The sequence below is a fragment of the Ricinus communis genome, chromosome 2 (assembly GCF_019578655.1).
Source record: "Ricinus communis isolate WT05 ecotype wild-type chromosome 2, ASM1957865v1, whole genome shotgun sequence".
NCBI lineage: Eukaryota > Viridiplantae > Streptophyta > Magnoliopsida > Malpighiales > Euphorbiaceae > Ricinus > Ricinus communis.
This window is the reverse complement of record NC_063257.1, coordinates 4,735,476-4,755,411: the sequence shown is the minus strand read 5'-3', so window position 1 is coordinate 4,755,411 and position 19,936 is coordinate 4,735,476. Positions and strand designations below refer to the sequence as shown.

The 19,936-nt window shown below is 36.0% G+C and overlaps 4 protein-coding genes across 6 annotated transcripts; 2 read left to right on the top strand and 2 right to left on the bottom strand.

The window, feature by feature from the left end:
• Positions 1-585: 585 nt before the first annotated feature.
• LOC8280326 (glycine-rich domain-containing protein 1) lies at positions 586-3,217 on the top strand. Its single transcript, XM_002527297.3, has 5 exons — positions 586-848; positions 1,001-1,118; positions 1,207-1,461; positions 1,556-2,011; positions 2,132-3,217. The coding sequence occupies exons 1-5, from the start codon at positions 691-693 to the stop codon at positions 2,972-2,974; spliced, it is 1,830 nt and encodes a 609-aa protein (XP_002527343.1). The 5' UTR covers positions 586-690; the 3' UTR covers positions 2,975-3,217.
• Positions 3,218-3,674: 457 nt separating this feature from the next.
• Positions 3,675-5,255, bottom strand: LOC8280325. Its single transcript, XM_002527296.4, has one exon. The coding sequence runs from the start codon at positions 5,116-5,118 to the stop codon at positions 3,871-3,873; it is 1,248 nt and encodes a 415-aa protein (XP_002527342.1). The 5' UTR covers positions 5,119-5,255; the 3' UTR covers positions 3,675-3,870.
• A 1,447-nt stretch (positions 5,256-6,702) lies between these two features.
• On the top strand, positions 6,703-12,435 carry LOC8280324 (protein odr-4 homolog). 2 transcript variants are annotated; one of them, XM_002527295.4, is made up of 11 exons: positions 6,703-6,934; positions 7,029-7,247; positions 7,336-7,431; positions 7,563-7,651; positions 7,760-7,888; positions 8,261-8,381; positions 9,181-9,265; positions 9,363-9,472; positions 10,017-10,168; positions 11,645-11,741; positions 11,905-12,435. In XM_002527295.4, exons 1-11 carry the CDS (start codon positions 6,854-6,856, stop codon positions 12,196-12,198), a joined length of 1,473 nt encoding a protein of 490 aa, XP_002527341.1. In that variant the 5' UTR covers positions 6,703-6,853; the 3' UTR covers positions 12,199-12,435. The 2 variants fall into 2 exon arrangements, with proteins under 2 accessions (XP_002527341.1, XP_015579794.1); XM_015724308.3 differs by having other exon boundaries at positions 6,704-6,934; positions 7,554-7,651.
• Positions 12,436-13,698: 1,263 nt separating this feature from the next.
• LOC8280323 (phosphoglycerate mutase-like protein 1) lies at positions 13,699-17,871 on the bottom strand. Of its 2 annotated transcripts, none has more exons than XM_015724287.3 (10): positions 17,371-17,871; positions 17,221-17,282; positions 17,022-17,129; positions 16,674-16,753; positions 15,791-15,953; positions 15,516-15,590; positions 15,327-15,415; positions 14,792-14,911; positions 14,217-14,244; positions 13,699-14,119 (listed from the first exon to the last, which is right to left on the bottom strand). In XM_015724287.3, the coding sequence occupies exons 1-10, from the start codon at positions 17,600-17,602 to the stop codon at positions 14,090-14,092; spliced, it is 987 nt and encodes a 328-aa protein (XP_015579773.1). In that variant the 5' UTR covers positions 17,603-17,871; the 3' UTR covers positions 13,699-14,089. The 2 variants fall into 2 exon arrangements, with proteins under 2 accessions (XP_015579773.1, XP_015579772.1); XM_015724286.3 differs by having other exon boundaries at positions 14,200-14,244; positions 17,371-17,865.
• Positions 17,872-19,936: the final 2,065 nt, after the last annotated feature.

The window sequence follows — 19,936 nt, the reverse complement described above, 5'->3', positions numbered from 1 at the left end:
TAGCACTTTAGCAGCGGCCAATTATTTAATTTATGGATATAATTTTACCACATTAGTTTTACTTGTCAATCAACAATATGATACCGTGTAAGAAGACACCAAGATCAATAATAGGGAATTAAGACCAGTTAACCAAAGCTAATGTAGCTAATCATGCCAGCTTATCCTGAGCCCAAATGCAAGAACAACCTCGGAAAATACCAGCAGCATTGCAACTGGATGTCCTAGTGGACTATTATAAACATAAAATAACAACACTACCTTTCTTTTCCTTTATGTTTCTTGGTCTTCTTCTCAGACTAGAACGTCTTCTCTTACAGTCTTAAAAACTTGTCACATTTATCCAAAACAAGTTGTCCTTCACAAGCAACTCATGAAAGATGGTGGTCTGCCAAGGAAACTAGAGCCGTTTAGTAACGCTTTCTGAATTTCCAGAAATTAAGTCCTATCTTCAGGAAGGTACCTAAGACATGATACATAGTTTGAGGAAGCGCAGCCGTGTTTGCTTTTACTATATGCTTCCCATCTCATAGATAGGAAACTAATCTCGAACTCTGAGCTTATAAATATCCAACCAGACACCACATTCAATTGACAGGAATTGGAAGGCAAGTGTTTACCTCTGGTCGAGATTACGCAGCAGAATAGTTTTCCTTGTATTAGTTCTCAGGTTAGTTGTTCAAGTTAAGGATGGAGAAGTTGCATGAAGTGGAGTGGGCTGAGGCACAAAAGATTTCAATCACTGTAGACTTAGTAGCTGCAGCTAAACAGCAGCTAAGTTTTCTAGCAGAGGTTGACAAGCACCGAGAACTCTACGAGGGTCCTGCTTTAGACCGGGCCATTTACAGGTAAGTACATGCACTGTACATAGTCGTGCAACTTGAGGATGCTGAAATTAATGGTCTTTCAATGTCTTTAATCCAAGAAGATTTGTTACTAAAACGAAAGCTATATTAATTTCTCTTTTATTATCTGAAGGTGTATTTATTGGCGAATTTAGGTACAGATATTGCTGGCTTCCTTTGCTTGCCAAACATCTGCAGGCTCAAGTTTCAGAAGGTCCTTTGGTTGTGCCACTTGATTGTGAATGGATTTGGCATTGTCATAGGCTCAACCCGGTGCGTAAAATTAAGTATAGACGTAATATTGATATAGTCTCTGAAAAACATTGGGGATTACATTGACTTGATTGTGGGTTTTTTTCAGGTGCATTACATTAAGGACTGTAAGGAATTCTATGGCAAAATCCTCGGCAACTGGAATATTGTATCCTCTACTCAAGCAACCTGCAAAAAGCAAACTGAAGAAATTTGGAATAGGATGTATCCTAACGAACCATATGAACTGAAATTGAGCTCTCAGATATCAGTGGCTAGTGGGGACAATGTTCAGCAAGCTCAGAAAAGCACCAATTATGATCTAATTTCTGCTGTCAAAAGGCAGAGTCCATTCTATTATCAGGTGATGGAAAATATAGCATAAGACGTTGATTTTTGGTTTTTATATTCTGACATCAAGCTTAAGAAATTAACTTTGATTTCAATGGTTGTGACAGGTATCCAGAGCCCATATGAATGACGATAGCTTTCTTCAAGAATCTGTGGCTAGATATAAGGGATTTCTGCATTTGATCAAAAGAAATCAAGAGAGGTCAATCAGGCAGTTCTGCGTTCCAACTTATGACATTGACCTCATCTGGCACTCTCACCAACTGCACCCCGTGGCCTATTGCAAAGATCTGGTGGCAATAATAGGGAGGGTGTTAGAGCATGATGACACCGATTCTGATAGAACCAAAGGTAAAAAGCTAGATACTGGATTTTCAGGAACCACAAAGCAATGGGGAGAGACATTCGGTTCTAGGTATTGGAGGGCAGGAGCTATGTATAGAGGCAGGGCTCCGTCTCTTCTCGCAACCGATGCGAGAAAGCTGGACACATCGGGCAAGAAGGGGGTTGACTTCAGTGAGTATAAAAGTACGATTACAATTTCCAAAAAATTGTTTGCGGAGGTATACTCAAATAACCTTGTTTTGTTGAATTTTGTATTTAAAATGATTATGTTTGTTTATGAAGAGACAAATGCTAAGACAAGGTGCTTATATGATATTATATATTGCTAACTTTTTCAGGTTATGCTAGAAATTGTTGGGGTCGGAGACTTACCAGCTGAGCATAGAGGAAACCTCATTGCAACATTCAGTAAGAAACAACCAGACACATTTTTCCATGGCAAGACGAGATTAAATATCTCGTTCGACACAGGGGAGAAACAAATTGCTGTTTTCCAATGCGAACCGGTGGGAGAACTCGTCTGTGAACTCGCGTCATATTCACCTACTGTTCTGCGTGCTGCAAGTCCTGCCAAAATGTTAGGGACAGCATCAATCTCCTTACAGGACCTTGTGAAACCAGGTTCACCACTTTCAGTCGAGAAATGGTTTGAACTGATGCCACATTCCAGAACTGTGGGTTCCCAGCCCATCAATCTACGCATTGCAATATCTTTCACTCCTCCAATCCTAGCACCATTTATAATGAACTTGGTTAAAATGGACGGAGGTGGGAATTTTAATGGAGGGAGTAATTATAGTGCTGTACATGAAATGAAGATGGACGGAGGGGCAAATTGTAATGGAGGGAGCAATTACAATGGTGGGGGAAATTGTAACGGAGGGAGCAATTACAATGGCGGAGGAAATTGTAATGGAGGGAGCAATTACAATGGAGGGGGAAATTGTAACGGAGGGAGTAATTACAATCAAGTTGGCATTGCAGCAGAAACAGTGAAGGGTAGTCATTGCACATACACCGCAGAAGATATTGTGAAGAGTAGTCATTGCCTACCTAGCGACTACTGTATAGGAGATATAGTGAAGAGTAGTCATTGCGGGGGTTGCGGTGGATGTGGGGGAGGGGGAGGGGGCTGTAGAGGTGGTGGTTGTGGTGGGTGTCACGGTGGCTGTGGACACTGAAATAAATAGCTCTATGCAAGTTAATGAAAAGACGAGTCGTGCACTCCACCAGCCACAAAATGGCACATTATATGTAGCGATAGCCTACTTAGACAAGCTAATGCTTAAATAATGTGATGATGTTTCATCGGCTAATAAAAGAAAAAGACTGCTCTGATTCTCCCAAGTTTTATCTATAAACATACTAGTGTTGCTCTGTCTCTGTCATGTATATTTCTTCAATAAAGGGATGAAATTTAAATATTCTCCATGTCCAAAAGGGGGAAAGTTTGATAGTAAGGACGCCTTATCACCGAGTTGATGGCAATATTAAATAAGCAGCAGCAAAGAGTTAAGGGGAGCGTCGTTTGCGCTTCCAGTTGTTTCCATGAGCCCCATCACATGGGTATGCCCATGTCAGACGCTCCATCTCCACCACTATCACTTTCCATTTATTTGCTCTTCTACATTGACTTCATCCTGTCTCCACGTCCAAACAAGCACTTTGGTATATGTTTCCTCCAACAATATTAAAATCCCCAATTATATCCATCAAGCTCAAAAGCACAGGCCAAAGTTTCAGTATCGAAGCATCATTCATTATTCTAATCCATCCAAACCTGCATTGTTCACAGCTAAATTCCATCCAAAGAAAATATATTTATATATATTCCAAGAATGATCAAGCACAAACAGCAAGAAAATTAACTGCACTGCCATGTTTAGCAACTACAACAAAGTGCAATAATCTAATCATAAAATCATCAGTGATTACACATTAAACAATGTCAAAGTGAGTAAACCAGCACATCAAAGTTAGTTCCACAACAGAACGCACTAAAGTTCACCTGTGCAAAAATCATTTTTTTATTGTAATTAACTATATAATTCTAACCAATAATTTATAACCAGAAAAATCACACAGATGAAGTTTGTGGGCCCATTACATTAGCACCACCACCAACAACCTGAACCATACCATCTTGATTTAGGGCAGCACCCACCGGCACAGTAGCTGGTGGTGGTGCAGCCATGGCCTGAAATTGCTGTGTATAATAAACCTGCCTCCCTGCGCTATCATAACCAACCTGCAGATACCCTTGCTCAACTTTTGGTTGCATTTGCACCATCCCAGTCCCTTCACTATACATCCCAAGTTGCTGCTGCTGCTGTTGTTGTGGAAGTGAAGCTACTGCTGTTGCTGACGTCGTTAGTGGTGGTGGGACCATATTATACACTGGCTGCTGCATCCCATAACAGCCTTGACCTACTTGTCCGATCACCGGTCTCAATGTCGTTGGAGTGTGATGATAAGGTACTTGATAAACTGTCTGCTCATTTCCAGGAATGGCATAGCTGACGTGTCTTTCGGGCAAGTAAGGCGCAGGAACCTGCATTAGTACCGGCATTGCAACCTGCGCCGCAGGTGGAGTAGCAATTTCACCGACTTTCTGCTGGTGATACTCTACAGGATAAACCCTAGAATTTGCCTCCTCAATCTTCCTATTAAAAACATGCTCATGTGTATCGGCAATTTGCAATCTCTCTAAATCTGGAGAAATCTGTTGATTCTCCTCCACCGTAACCGCCTTTTCTGATCCAAACAGAAAGTCCGCATTTCCCGGCGAGACCTGCACCGGCACAGAATTCAAAGCATCAACAAACCACTGACGCTCCGATTTCGCGTCATCGGATCCGAAACTATTACTCGGATTCAATTGAAACAAAAACAACCTTAATCTGGCAGGCTTAGCAGAAGCGCGATACAAGCGGTCGTATTCAAGCATCATATGCTCGAGGTCTTCATCATTAGTGACAGATATCAAAGCGTCGAGATCTTCGCCAGGTAACTGGTACTTAAAGCATATGTGATGATGATCAGTGTTACAAAGAGAAGCAAATTTGCTAATAAAAAGAGAGAACTTGATGTTGCGTTCAACGGCTAGGATTTTGGTATCGCCACCGATATAAGCGAGTTGGTTGTCGTGAGGTCTGGGTTGGATTTTACCACCGTAACTGCACATGAATTTTACTTTGTAGTTATTATTATTACTGGATACTGCTGCTGGTGGTGGCTCCTCAAATGAGTGAGTCTCGTCCACGTCGCGTGAGTGTGGCGAGGAGTTGGCCGAATCTGGATATGAAGAGTAGGACAAGTTCTCCATTGGTCTCTTTTTCTAAGGTTAGGGTTTGTAGGAAGAAGAAGAAGAAGATAATGGCATTTTTAGGTTGCGGCCGAGTGGGGCTATAGATATGGATGAGTAATAATGGGGTCCAATAGTTGGTTGGTTTGATTGAGTAACAAGACAAAATAATTTCAAAGGTGTGAGAAAAGTGCTCTAATTGTGCAGGGTGATCTTTTCTTTTATATTATTATTAGAGTTATAACCAATTTAAGATCCTTATATCTTTTCTTCTTATTATAAAAATCCTTAGATTTCTTTTTTCATTAAAAAGTCCTTATATTTCTAATAATTATGTTTACCATTTTTTCCAATTTCGATAATCTACTATACTTTTCTACTAAATAAAATTAAGCATAACATAATAGTCAAATACACTTACATCCCTCTTCTTTTATCAACTATGTTAATATATATATATATATATTAAACTATTATATTTTTTAGTTAAAAAAATTGTTAATTTCAAATTTAAATAAATTTATAAATATTAATAAAAAAAATCTTTTAGGTTAGTGGATTAGAGCTTTAATATATAGTCTTACTTTTATGCTAAATTAAGAAATCAATTAGAGTTTTAGTATTTCTACGCAAATGTAATTAGAAAAATATCTCTATTATCACTGCAAATAATTAATTAGATTTCAAAGAGGTAATTAACAAATAATGTATAATGTGTAGAGCCTCAACTTGAGCACGTGGCAAATCTCTAGCATTTAATGCATGATTTGAATTATATATTATTTAGGAAATCATAGACTTTGAATCCATTGTTGCTTAGAACTATAATAACTACTTTGCACATTCATTTATTTCGTATCTTTTCTACAGTTTGTTATACTTTTTTAAATTTTTAATTTAAGATTATGCTCCAAATGTGAAATCCTATTTTAATATTAAAATATCTTTAAAACTATCTTCATCGAGAGATTATTTAAAACTATCTTTAAAGAGTAAAAGATAAAAAACTAAAACAATAAATTATTCATGAAAATTAGAGATGAGTAATAAATTTTTTTGTTATATGACCAAATGAAATCCAATTTGATATTATTTTCTCAAATTTCTAGACCAAGTTTTGCTTAATTGGTATTAGCCTTAACAAAATAAACATGTTTTAACCTTAATTAATTGAAATTATTCCTTAAAAATAAAATAAAAAAACGAGTGTTGCATTAAATGAAAAATAAACACAAAATAAAAGAGAAAAGATCCACTCATAAAAATAAAAGACAACTAAAAAAATAAAAGGAAAAGAAGTATTTTTTCCTCACCAATTAAATTCGCCAAGTATTGCCACTTATTTCGGAAATTCATTCCCCAACTCACCAAAGTACAGATAGTTTTTGATTTCTACAGCTCGATGATGATTTTGTATGGGTATAATTCATCAATTATAAAAAATATAGTAAATGGGCCATTTGAGCCACAAGTCCTAAGTTGTATGCTGAATTGGCCTAAAAGAGAAAAGTAGGGACCAATAAATGCTCAGCGATAAGTTTAGGGGCCTAAATGAACTTTATTCTAAGATTCATGCCAAAACACTGCCGCTGACGCATACACGCGACGCGCGCCAAATAATTAAAAAGGAAATTGGTTTGTGCTGGATTTTATGAGCGTGGTCTGTAAAACCGTTGGTGATTGATTATTCAGATCAAGAATTGTGAATCCAGAACACATAATCTCAATTAGTGATCGATTCAATTAGAGCAGAGTAATGGTGAAAGCTGTGGTTGGAGATGAAACCCAACTCAATTTAGTCCAGAATCGTCTCAGCCAATCGGGTCTCACCTCTCAGGTCTCATTTCTCTCCCTCTCTTTTTCTCAATTTCATATTCCATTCATAAATGAAAAAAATTTCTAGAACTTAAATCATTTCGTTCCCTGATTAGGTGGGTCTGGTAATAGGAAAGCTCAGCTCCGCATTAGACCGTGGTTTCGTCTACGATTTAGTCCCTACACCATCAAATGACGCCGGAGAGCCAGCTTGTTCGATTATCGATACTTTCAAAGATGACAAGAAAAAGGGTTCCTCAAAATCAAAGTCACAGATTGCTGATTCTTCCACTTTGGCCATTGATAAAGATTGGGTCTCTGAGCACGCTCGTCAGGTCTATATCAAACAAACTTTTAGTCACGTGTTTTTTCTTAAAAGAAAAATTTGTAACTTAATTATTGGGTTTTCGAATTGGGATGAAGGTCTCGAGAATGTTGTTGGGTGGCATGAAGGTCATTGGCATTTATGTATGGGTTAGCGATGCCTCGTTCAAGAATTCTACTATCACTCTCAGCCAGGTAAACTTTCACATTTCTCATTTACTTGTTTGTGTGTATATTGATGATATTTCAGAATTTTGTTATGGAGAAGTTTAATCTATTGATATTGAGCTGATACGCTGTTATTATTGACGGAATAGCTTTTGCAGACAGTAAAAGGAGTTGCAGAAGCTGCACCCATATCAGCGACTGATTGGGATGAGAGGTTGCTTATTCATATATGCTATAGCCCCATGAGGTATTTATTTAACTAACCCTTTTCATTTTTGTACTCTAAAATAGTAACTTACTTTTTGTTAGCATATCTTTTGTGCTTGCTGCTGACCAGAGTTTTGAATTTGTTCAGGTGGACGTGTCGGAATTGTGTATTAGCTTCAAACATTACAGCAAGCAGCATACGGCCTTGTGACTTTAAAATGGGGAGAGTTTTAAGTTCTCTTCGGACATTTAGGTGCACATACAACTTTGAACTGAGGTAAATGCTAAACATGCATTTGTACATTTCCTAAATGGGTGAGGATTACATCTTTCTTCTGGTCATCGGAGATAATAATTATTTAAAAAAAGAACAAAATTGAAATCTGTAATCCAGTCCATTGACATTATTGATGTTAATATGTGACCCAATTACAGCTTGGAACTCTTTTTACCTGTGAAAACCTGTGTAACAAGTTCAATGAACTGATTATGACTAATATCGTAGGTCAAGCTGATATCAGAATATGTTGCACAAGTCTTATAATCTGCTTATTATATCCTAAACTTTTGGACTTTTGGTTCTTTGCTTAGTTATTAATTATTTCATAAGCAAAAATGCTAGCACTAATTTTGAAGTTATGTTTTCCAGTCTGCCCATATGTCGAGAAAATGCGTCAAATTCCTCAATGCTGAGTGCTATTCTCCATCATGGAATCTCAATTCATGCAAAAGTGCTAAACAGTGCAAGGGCATTAATTGATGGAAATTTGGTAAAAAGCAACTGACATTACTGATTTTGAAATCTATTTTTATTTGCTCTGAGTTGTTACATAAAAGCAATTTACATCTGACATAATAATACAGCCATGCTTGCATATGATATGTGGATGCCTACTGCTAATACAGCTGCCAAGTGTATGTCAAAGCATTTCTTATGAAAATTTTCATTCCAAAATTAACATGTTGTGGAGATCTATCAATACCCTGTTGATAGATATGAAAATTTACTACTGTATGGTAGTTGTGCTCATGATTTTGGAATGAGAACCAGATAGGCATAAAGTCATGCAGTGGATCAAGTATGTAGAGCACCAAATTGTATTTTTGTGCATTCAAAAGGAGTGGTAAATGGATTACGAATTATACTACAAGGTGGTTTGATATCGCGAGAGGATGTCAAGATGGAAAACTATTTCCTTTATGTGATGGTTTCTGTCTTAAGATTTATGATGCCTGCAGCTGCACCACACCATGCAATGTGAATGTGTATTTGAGTTTTGAAAACCTGTGCTTTTATCAAATAAAGTAACAAGTGACAGAGAACTGTAGTGATGGATGGAAGTGAAGCAAAAATTAATATGTTACATATTCTCTTATATTAACTTTAGTCTATTTTCAAAAAAAAAAAAAAAAAACTTTAGTCTACAACATATTATTGCTCATTTTGCTGGCATGATGGACAATATTTATACACATATTTGGAACAGAATCTTGATAAACTTTTATTTTTTGGTGTTTCTCATATCAGTTTTCTGTGAAGAGTTATTTCATTAGTTTGTATGGTTCTAGGTTGTTAATGAAGAATCAAGTGTCACTGAGGGTTTGCATGAAGTTGAATTGCTTCTGCCATTCATGAAGAATACATTAGGTGAAGGTGTGTTCATACTGTTAAAATATTTGACAAGATAATTCCTTCTGTTGCTTTAAATTGTTGTTTCTAACATTTAATGAATTGTTCTAATTCTATAAAGCATGCAGCAACAAGGATGTTATTGGTGTTCTTATGTTCAGTGGGTCTGTATGCTCTTTTGCATACTCAAATTCAAAAGAATCAATTTCTCAGGCTGTGGCTGATATAAAGGTATATAGTGGCTTTTAATTTGGTCTCTATTTGTATTGGATAGTCTAAAACTTTTTGTCTCTGCTTTGAGTTTGGGAAATGCTTTGTCAATGGTTCTCCACTAATTCTGTATGGAAGATGTGTTTGGGCTAGTGTCAACTGTCAAGGCATTCTGAACTAGTTGAGTGCAACATGTTGGCAAAAGTGAATGCAAGTATGTCATCGACATTTTCATTTCCCCAAAAAATCACACACATGCTTAATGCATGTTTAGGAGGCTCCGATATACAAGGATGTATCTCACTTTTTCTCAAAGAATGCTACCTTCTTGTCCCTGTAGGATAATAATATTTGTTAGCTTTCGTCCATCTTGTTAGAATAAGTCACTACTGAGTTGATGAACTTTGCTAACTATTTCAAGTTTTAGACAGGACATTTGAGCTTTCGGAAGTAAATGTGTGATTTGAGGATTCTTTGCAGTCACTAGCAAATTGTATATGCTCCCTTATTTTCCCCTCTTTACAGTTGTTGCTCATTTCGCATGTGCAACCGATTCTATTATCAGGATGATATCATAAGGAGTCTACAAAGCAGACTGGATATCATCTGCGATCAAGCTGATGAAGATCTGGGTCCAATGGATAATGATGTTCAGGATGCAAGCCAAGGAAAAACACCTGAGAAGCCTGTCTCTAGACTTGTCCTGCGCTTATTGAGGTGTGTCAGCTATATTATTAGTACTGTTTAGGTGTTAACCATGATAGTATCAACACTATTACGGTATTGGTTTTAGACTTTTCTTTCTGATACAATGTTCTTTGGTAATGTTAGTCCTTTTGGTTTACTTTATGGCTTGTTTGGGTAAACATTTCTCACATGGTACAATCTGACTGTAATACAACCCAAATTGTTTGGAAATGCACGACTTGTATGGATCCTAAATGGGTCTCATGTGGGCACTAGAATAGCTAGTGATGAAGCTTGATGATCCAAGTTAGGTTCCTATGAGAGAGAGAGAGCATTATTGGCGCTAGTAGGGTTCTGGCCGGGCCACTCTAATGATAAAGTCAGTTCATGAACCGGACCATTGACTCCATTGACTAAGGACCGATTCTGGGTTTGACCGGTCCAGATCTGGTTTGGTTCACAGTTCGAACCGGCCCTTTGGCCAAGTCTAGTTACTTCAACTCTTGCTTTGTTTGTAGTGGCTCTTGTTTGGTTGCAGGCGTTAGTGCGCAGTTTGGTTCTGCTGGTGGTTGTGTTGTCACAGTTTGGTCTGTATAATATGACACAGTTCGATCCAATGGTCATTAGCTGATCTTATCAGCTATGGATTGTTGACATGGTTTTTAGGTTTGCTTGTTTGGTAGCTTCTTGTTAGGTTTTATGTTGGGCGGGCTGAGCCTCATACAAATGTAAATTCAGGCCTGGTCCACTTTAGAGTGTAGCCTTAATTTGGGCTGGACCTTGGGGCAACCCCTTGCCCATGCGCAACCTTTAATGGCTTGGGACAGGGGAATCTCCAGACCTACAAACGGGTCTAATTGATACATTTTAAATTTGCCACAAACTTCAAAATGCTTTATGGCATGTAAACTCTGTCCTGCATTGGCGAATGGCTCTCTGGTAAGTGTGTCTAACCGGTACTCTTATCACTTTGAGACATGTGGCCTTTCAGTTTCCCCATTGTTGTACTCCTTTCCTCTCGCTCAAACACAAACACAAAATGAGGATGCACTGTGGGCTATTGTAAATGAAATTCTATTCTGATTTAATGCCTCGATGCCAAGGGACTCTAGTTTGGCACTATTGCTTGCATAACATAGAATTCTCTCTTTCTCACACACACACACACACACACACACACACACACACACACAGAGGTGAAGACACCCCATTGCTGGTGTAGTTACATAACTTCTAGGAGGCAGCTATGATGGACATAGGAAGTTTTCTTGTAGTCCCTTTAGCTTTCATGATTGGTTGTGATTCAATCTGTTATCCACATACATCCAAGACGTAGTCACTGTCATTCGAACTCTATTCTTGCTGCATTCTTAGCTTGCTGTCAGTCAAAATTAACGAGTTTATCTTGCCCTTTGTGAATGACTAGTTTGAAACTTTGGTAATTATTTTGTTCCAGAACATGACCTCCGGGGCTCATCATATTTGCTCTTGTAAAATGTATAACAGGGATACATGCAGCCTTGCATTCCCACGGAGAGTATTTATTCCTTGGTCAGGTGGTACATTTATATGTGACTACTTACAACCATCTGAGAGACTTGAGGTTTGTGCTAGTGACTTGGCGAGCAGGATTTTTAATTTTAATCCTAGTCACATTCAAGATCCAGTGCTAAATTTATATAAAAGAATGCTGTTTGTGATAGCATTCGTTTTATTTATTTTTTTAAATGTTTTGAGTGCAGCGTTGTTTTCATGCTTTATGTTAGGTCCTAAAAGATCATTGTGTGGAGTTGATGTCCATGGAAGTCCCAACTGATACCTCAACAATTCTCCAACCAGAGGCAGAAGCCCCATCACTAATTGCTAAATCTTTTTGGGATGTAGCAGTTCCAGGCCAGCCTGCTTCAACCTCTTCCTTAGAGAAGAGTAAAAAAATGAACACAAATGGTGTGGTTGGTGGCGGGAAATCTGCCAAGTCCTTCAACTTCAACATTTTGGCTGCAGTTTTCTTCCTTCTTCTTTCTATCTTGGTGGGATTTATACTTGTCGGGCAATCATAGTCGGAGTGGATTTTGGCCTATAAAATCACATGGTTTAATTGTATTGATTCTTTCTTTCTTTTTTGTCTTTTGCTTTTATTCTTCATAAGCATATGGAACTTTGTCTGCGTGTTAGGTGGTGTCCTGCTGAATATTGGCATATAGAAGGTCCTTTGGGAAAGAAAAAAAATGTGACATTTCCAATATAAAAATTTTCGTGTTTGAATTAATACAATTTGCATTATGTTACGTGATGAATTTGCATGTAATGCGAAGGTAAGTGCCCCAAAAGGTACCTCAAATTCAATGGACAAAAATTTAGTAAATCCAAAATTGACAAGCATATATGTTGGTAGTGGATGATTCCATTCTTACATAAAGTAAATAACTAAAAAGCATATCCATAGACCGCAAATAGATGCCTGTGGCTGTGGAGCACCTTGGATGTGTGCCGCACGAGTTACTGTTTGCTTGAAATAACGCCAAAATCAGCACTTCTATTGGCAGTTCCACATTAAAAAATACAAGCTCACCTTTTATTATCATCCATGACCAACAAGCGAAGTTCACGATTCTCAAATCTGTACTTACATTTTACAAAATCAATTTGATATAGACGATGAGCCATACTTTTTTAACAGTAATTAAAAGTTCCCAACTTATCTATATTAGATTTAACATCTCTAATAAAAATTTGTTTCATAATTGGACAACTCGCAGCGCCCAAAATAGCCGTCATGAAGACGAAATTCCGTATAAGAAGAATCAGTACTCGTAGCCGATCATAAAATACAATAGCAGTTGCAGATTATTGACGACAGGGGGTTTTACGTTGCCATGGTTCGCCAGAGGATCTCGGAATGCAGAATGACTGGCGACAAATACCAGAATTATTAGCGACGAAAATCTTGCGCTTGCAATTCGTTGGACTACTTCAAGATTCGTCCTTAAAAATGCCTTTCAATAACCGGTCAATATACAAAATCCATTGACATCATTCTTACTTGACTAATATGCCATTTACATTACAAATTTATAAAAGCTTTTGGCTTCTGGGTGTCCATTGAAGCGTTCAATTTAAGTGAATGACGGCTACACAGTCATTAAGACCCACAATAATATGTCAACTTAGGTAATGATAGATATAATTAGTCATTGCATAAATGATTACATAATACTAAGTAAATAATTATTTTTATATGAATCATACTATCCCTTGAGTGATTTCTTTTTTTCTATTTTATGAATATTTAATGAACCACCATAACATCATCGAAAGTTTACCGTTTACTTGCAATTGGAGGGCGTATCCAACAACATTCTTGGAATTTCCATACCTAAGAGCCTTAAAAGCAGGCGAGTGAAAATGAAATTTCCCTGCGAAAGTCTGGCAGTCACCCAAATTCCTTCAAGTTCAAAGTTGCACTTGCAGTCCAACTTTGATGAGGCTACTAGGTATAAATGTTTATAATAATACATGACAATTATCGTAATACAATTAAACCTGGAAGAAAAAAGGCAAATTCCAAATATGTATATTTATTAATTTATTGCATATAATTATCATATCCATTCGAAGCCATCACAAACAGCTAAAGCTAACTGAACCTTAGCCTCATTTTGAAAAGAATCGATGCCTACAAATCTCCTCAAGTAATAATATTTTGTCTCCTTTGAGAAAACAGATCTCAAATTTTCTACACACAGCTAGGAAGCTCACAAATTTTTTCAATGATCTAGTTCTTCTGTGGTGATTATTTAAGTAACTACTGGTAAAAATCAATTTTAAAGAAAAAAATTGATGGAGATGCTGCAAAAAAGAACTGAGTTTCTTCAGTCTACGAGCTATGGGTGCTTCTCCTATGCAATATCACTTGGAAGATCACGGCCACTAGGAATTTTTCCAGGATAGTTAGTGGTTGCAGGGTCCGATCCCATCATACTGCAGAAGAAATAGAATTATGAGTTCCTTGCATCACTTCAAGAATTAGGTGTGCCCTAGCTTTTTCAAAAAATGCTCACCCTTTATCAACAATTACCATTGATCGAAGCTCACAATTAGCAAAGCTGCATGTACAGGTAAGATTCATCTGATTAGCATTAAAAGAAATAAAAAGGAAGCAGATGCATTCAAAGGGAAAACCATCATTTTCCCTACGATAGAACTAACTAGAGAATCACATAAATCAAACATACTTCCATTTGGAAATCAATTTCTTCTTTCAACCTCATTTAGCTAACAAACTTTACCATCTACGCAGCCAGGAACAAATGTCACTTATTTCTGGAAAAACTTATTTTCCCAAAACCCAAAAGAATGCAACAAGTCATCAAGAAGGTTGTTACATAAAGAACCTTAATTGGAAATCTAGGTAGCAACAGAGAATCATCAAGAGACAAATTTAATAAGAGAAGCATCTGATGCAATGTACAATATCAAAAGCTGCATCCTAATTAAACATATATATGATCATCACAAACATGAGGGTTAAAAGCAGGAACCAAAACCAAGCTAACAGCCTGAAAGTGCATATCCAGCAGGAAGCTCTGAAAGTCTCAAGTTAATATTTATTTATAAATAATAAGAAAATGACATCTAAAGTTGTTTGCTTACTGTGTGCAAATTTCACTCGTCACAGATGGATGACAATCATTACCAAACACTCTTAATGTATGATACAAGAATCCACTGTGTGACACAACAGCAATCTCCTTCTCTTTCCTTGTCCACAACCTGAACCAAGTTATAAAAGGATTTAAATAATTAATTCATTAGTAATCTACACATGTGCCAACAGCCGTATGCCTAGTCACAGTTCTCTTTCTTAGACGCTAATAACCCAAAGAATTACTGATAAAGGTACATAACAAAAATAGGTAATTAGATGGAATTTGATAGAAAAGGCTAACATCAAAGACCTAAATAATGTAAATACAAAACTATAAAAGCTGGAAGAACATATTGTTAAAGCTAGCTCTGAAATATAGACCAGTGTGTATAACCCTACAACAGCATGATCCCCCTGTAATGTGCCCCACTTTAGTTTATTTCATAATTGAAGCAGCAATCCGTTTTCTCCATATAAACCTTCAGTTCTTAGGTTTGAGACAATTATAAGGTATAGAATAACTATAAACAAAGTAATCACCAGTTCAAGAACTTTTGCCCCCTAGCAGCAACGTGTTCATTCGCCTCTCTGACATTGGCCGTCCACAAAGTGTCAGCATCACTTTCAATCTATGCAAATACCAGAACAAACTGCTCAGGGTCAACCCAGTATTCAAGAAATCAAACTGCAAGACCACAAAAGGAATAGTAACTTCGATAAATTACTTGCCAGTGAAAAGTCGATCGCAGGGAAAAGAGGCTTATACTCGCTGATGCTTCTTCTCCTGTCACAAGGATGAACTCCCTGTAGTTTGAAAGAAAAAGAATTGAAATCAAAATAACTATCAGCAAAGACGATTCTATCCTAACAAGCTGGGAACTAAGTGTTAGATACAGAATATAATAATCTGTTCCATAAATCTGATGCGCACAACAAGACCAATACATATTCTACAAATGTTTAAATTTAAAGTTTAACTTATGGCATTAAGTATTAAGAAATACCAAATGTTCTCGACAAAGCTCAGATGCTGCAAAAGGAGGGCAGTTTAGACTTGAAATTGCAGGATGGTTACTTTTGCCTGCATTTTCCACCATAAGTGGAGGGGCCTCTACGCCATCAGTGTACCCTTCACCACCAAACACTCCAACTGCAGTCTGCATGGTCCTACAATGTATTTTTCAGATCATAGACTCAAAACCACAGGATCTTTGATAGAAATTGCATGAAATGCCAAGCTTTACTCAGTAAGTAAAACATAACAAACTTAGGCAATAGAAACCCCCATCACAAACTCTAACTTCTAGTTTCCAGCAAAAAGACTTTCCAGACATAAAAATTCCTTTGTGGAGAAAACAAATGGCATCCCAGCAATACATGAGAAACCAGCCCGAATGAGTTAATGTTTTACTTCTTTAAAAAATGTGATATACAAGAGCAATTCCTTCAAAAACTTGAGATAAAATTTCATTGCACATGCTACGAGGCTCTTCTTGAAAACTTAAATTGAGTTCTTAAAAGCATTGAAAGAGAAATTATAGCAATTTGGTATTATGGCTGCCTTTGAATTATCATTTACTGGCTGCTTTCCTTATAAAAGATATAGGCATGCTAATTAAAGTTATTTTCCGCAATCATTTGAAATTCTCTAACATCCATATTATTATACTATACACTTGTCAACCAAGCATATAATTCCAATTTGTCTAACACCATATGGAGCCCCAAAGAGGGGAAAAATAAAAAAACAGTTTCTCTGCGTAATAGACATTTAGAACAAGAGTCATAACCTTAATAAACAAAGATTAAAATAAAATTTGAAAAATCTACTCGGAGAAAATCATGAAAGCATTAATAAAAAATTTCAGTTTTTCAGAAAGCGAATACCTTAACAAAGGGGAAGTAATGACCAATTCAATTCTCTTATTAAGCCCACTTGCTCTAACATGCTTGCGCAGATTCTCAACCTGAGTTTATGGTTTCACAAAATCAATATCCATCCGAAAAAGGAAATAGTATACAAGTTCAAAACTATAAAGATGAACCACATTTTGTTTTTATATACATGATAATAATTTTTAAAAATAAAACTAATTGAAAAACTAAAAGAAATGTTCTTTTTCTAATATTAAAAAAATGAAAAATAGCTAAAAAGTTCACCAATCATCCATAATAGACATAAAGGAAAAGCCAGCAAATCTTTCTTTAATTGATTTAAAAAAAAAAAAAAAACACCTGCTGCCAACCAAGAGGGGTGAGATGGGCATCAAAAAGTGATTCAGATAAATATGCACTGTGATCTTTCTCGCCTTCTACATTGTGAATCCCCTGTGCATGCCTCACCTGTACCACATTTTTATTAAAATAACTTTTAGGAAAAGCAAAAGAAAGTGAATTAAATTAATTGAAAATTTAGCAACAACACAACACAAACCAGGTGAATAATTTTAGTACGGTGCAATGGGTAGAGACTTTGTACAGCTGGGGCATCCATATCTGCGTCATCCCATTTTATAAAATTAAAAATCTTTAATCATAATACAATACAAGAAGATAAATCAATTCGTCTTCAATCAGAACATACCTGTGAGAGAAGAGAAGCGAACAACAGAGGAGGCACGATTACAACTACGATTACGATACGGAGAGTAAAGAAGATGGTGGTGGTGGTGGTGAAACGGTGGTATAAAATGAGGAGGTTTACATAAATTATTATTAAAAGAATTAAATGTAGAAATGGAAAGGAAGGAAACTTTTGAAGGAGGATTTATTAAAAAAAAAGAATTAGCATTTGGGGAAAATAATAAAACTGACATTTGCTTTCTTTATTTGAATTTATATTTGTTCATTGACTAACTTTGCTGCTTATTCGGCAGTCCGCCTGGAGAACGTGAAAGCGGTCCGTACTTGCGTGCGCTCGCTCTATAATAATAATAAATTAAATTATACCATAAATGTTTTCGGCTTTCGATTCGCAGTTTCGCCACACATGCCTCAGCTCAAGAAAGAAGCACGTACACGTAAGGTTGTTGGTTGTGTTGCTGTATCGGTGGTTAGGATTTTCCTAAATGTCGTCGTTCTGTGCCAGACAACTGCCTCCACTTGGCAACTTTACGTCTCTTTATTTATTCTTTTTAATGCACATTGGATACACGGTTTTGGCATATTCTCTCTAATATACCCGCCAGAATTATTCTCTGCTTTTTTCTCTAAAAAGAAAAAATGTTCTTTTGACCCAAGAAAAAAACAAAAAAGATTGTCCAATTTTATATGAAAAATTTACATTGTCAACCTGTCTTTTGTGTAAGAAATGCATTCGGGTAACAAATTATTAATAATCAAATATAATTATTCATGATTTTACTAATGTATCAAAAAAGATAAATTCTATAAGTAAAATTAAAAGTTACCACTCATCTTATAATTTACTGAGTTCATTGTTTTAGTGGGACTTTATTCCAATTAGAACATTTGAGTTGGAATATTGATTTTACTATATATATTTCTCATTTTTTTAAAAACTAGGTTTCTTTCAGTTAGCAAGAAAACACCTTTTTCTTTTAATTCTAAAAAAAAAGATAAACAATTTCTCCCTAAAAGAAAAAAAAAGAAACCAATTCCCTTCTTCCTCTCAAAAAAAGAAAACCAATTCCCTAATATGGCCTTCTAATTTTGATCGACTTGGCCCAGTGAAATCGTCCATGCTCAGCCTTATACCTTTGGGCCTATTTATTGCTTGTTTCGGAGTGAAGTTTAAGGATCACTTAGTTGACTTTAAAGGCTTTCGTTCAAAAGGAATTCAGAAAAAAAGAAAAAAGCTTAAGCCCAGACCAATTTAATAAACAAAGCTAAAATGACATATTTATACTTTCAGACTTTACTCATTTTAATATTTTAATTTTATTTAATAAATATTTTAATTTTTATTTACAATGTATTAATATTTTTTGATATGTGTTTCCACTCAATATATCTACATGCACAAAAATATTTAGATATTACGTAAAAATAAAATTCAGGTGTGTGCTATGTTAAGTTGAAAGTTAAAATAGTTTAGACATCAAAAAATAAAATTCAAGTGTTTGTTAGATTAAATTGAAAGTTTAAGTATTAATTTGGCCAATTGAAACATATTCAGGAGACATAAATATGTATTTAGCCAAAATGCTAATATAAAAATTTTGAAAAATAAACTTTACTTAGATACCGAATTATTTTATATATACTGTAAAAAAATTTTATTGTCATACACTTAAGACCGTATGCATTTATGATTATAAATACTTTACAATTTAATGGAGTTTTGAACATTAACAATTTTCTTTAGACTTAAAATTTGTTGGAGAAGATTCTTTGGAAGAGTTTGTTAGTTGACTGGAAGTTGAATGTAGGATAGAAGTGGAAGAGGACACGACAGGAGTTGGAGTATTTGAGTTTGAATTGGGTGATGATATGGTAAGTTGGTAATTTGCATGGATAGGACTCTATGAAGAATTTGTTGGAGATAAAAATGAGGAAACATGATTGTGAGATAAAGTAGGAGATTTAAATAAACCATCATTACCTGTAGAAATCAAACGAGATGGATTAGAACCTTGTAGTTGCAACCAAGGATTAACAGCTAGTGGAACACTAGGATTTTCAGAAAAATTTGAAATTTTAAATGGAAATTCGGTTTCATGACGAGCAACATAAATCTGATTAGAATGAATATCAAGACACTGATGACCATGATGAGTAGGTGAGGGACCGAGATATACACATTGTTTAGTCCTATAATTAAATTTATTTTGATTATAAGGACGTAACAACGGAAAAATTGAGCAACCATAAATTTTGAGAAATTCAAATTGTGGTTTAGTATATGATATAACCGAAAAAAATGGAGAGTGGCCATGAAGAACAGTAGATGGTAAATAATTAATTAAGGTCATAGCTGTATCAAATGCGTATGGCCAAAATTTAAACAGAGTAGAACTATGAGCTAAAAGAGTGAGACCTGTGTCAACCAAGTGTCGAATTTTTCTTTCTGCGGTGTCATTTTGTTCACGAGTATACGGGCATGCGATGCAATGAACAATACCATGAGACTGAAAATATTTATTCAACTTTTGATATTCGCCACCATAATCAGAATGAAACGCTTTGAT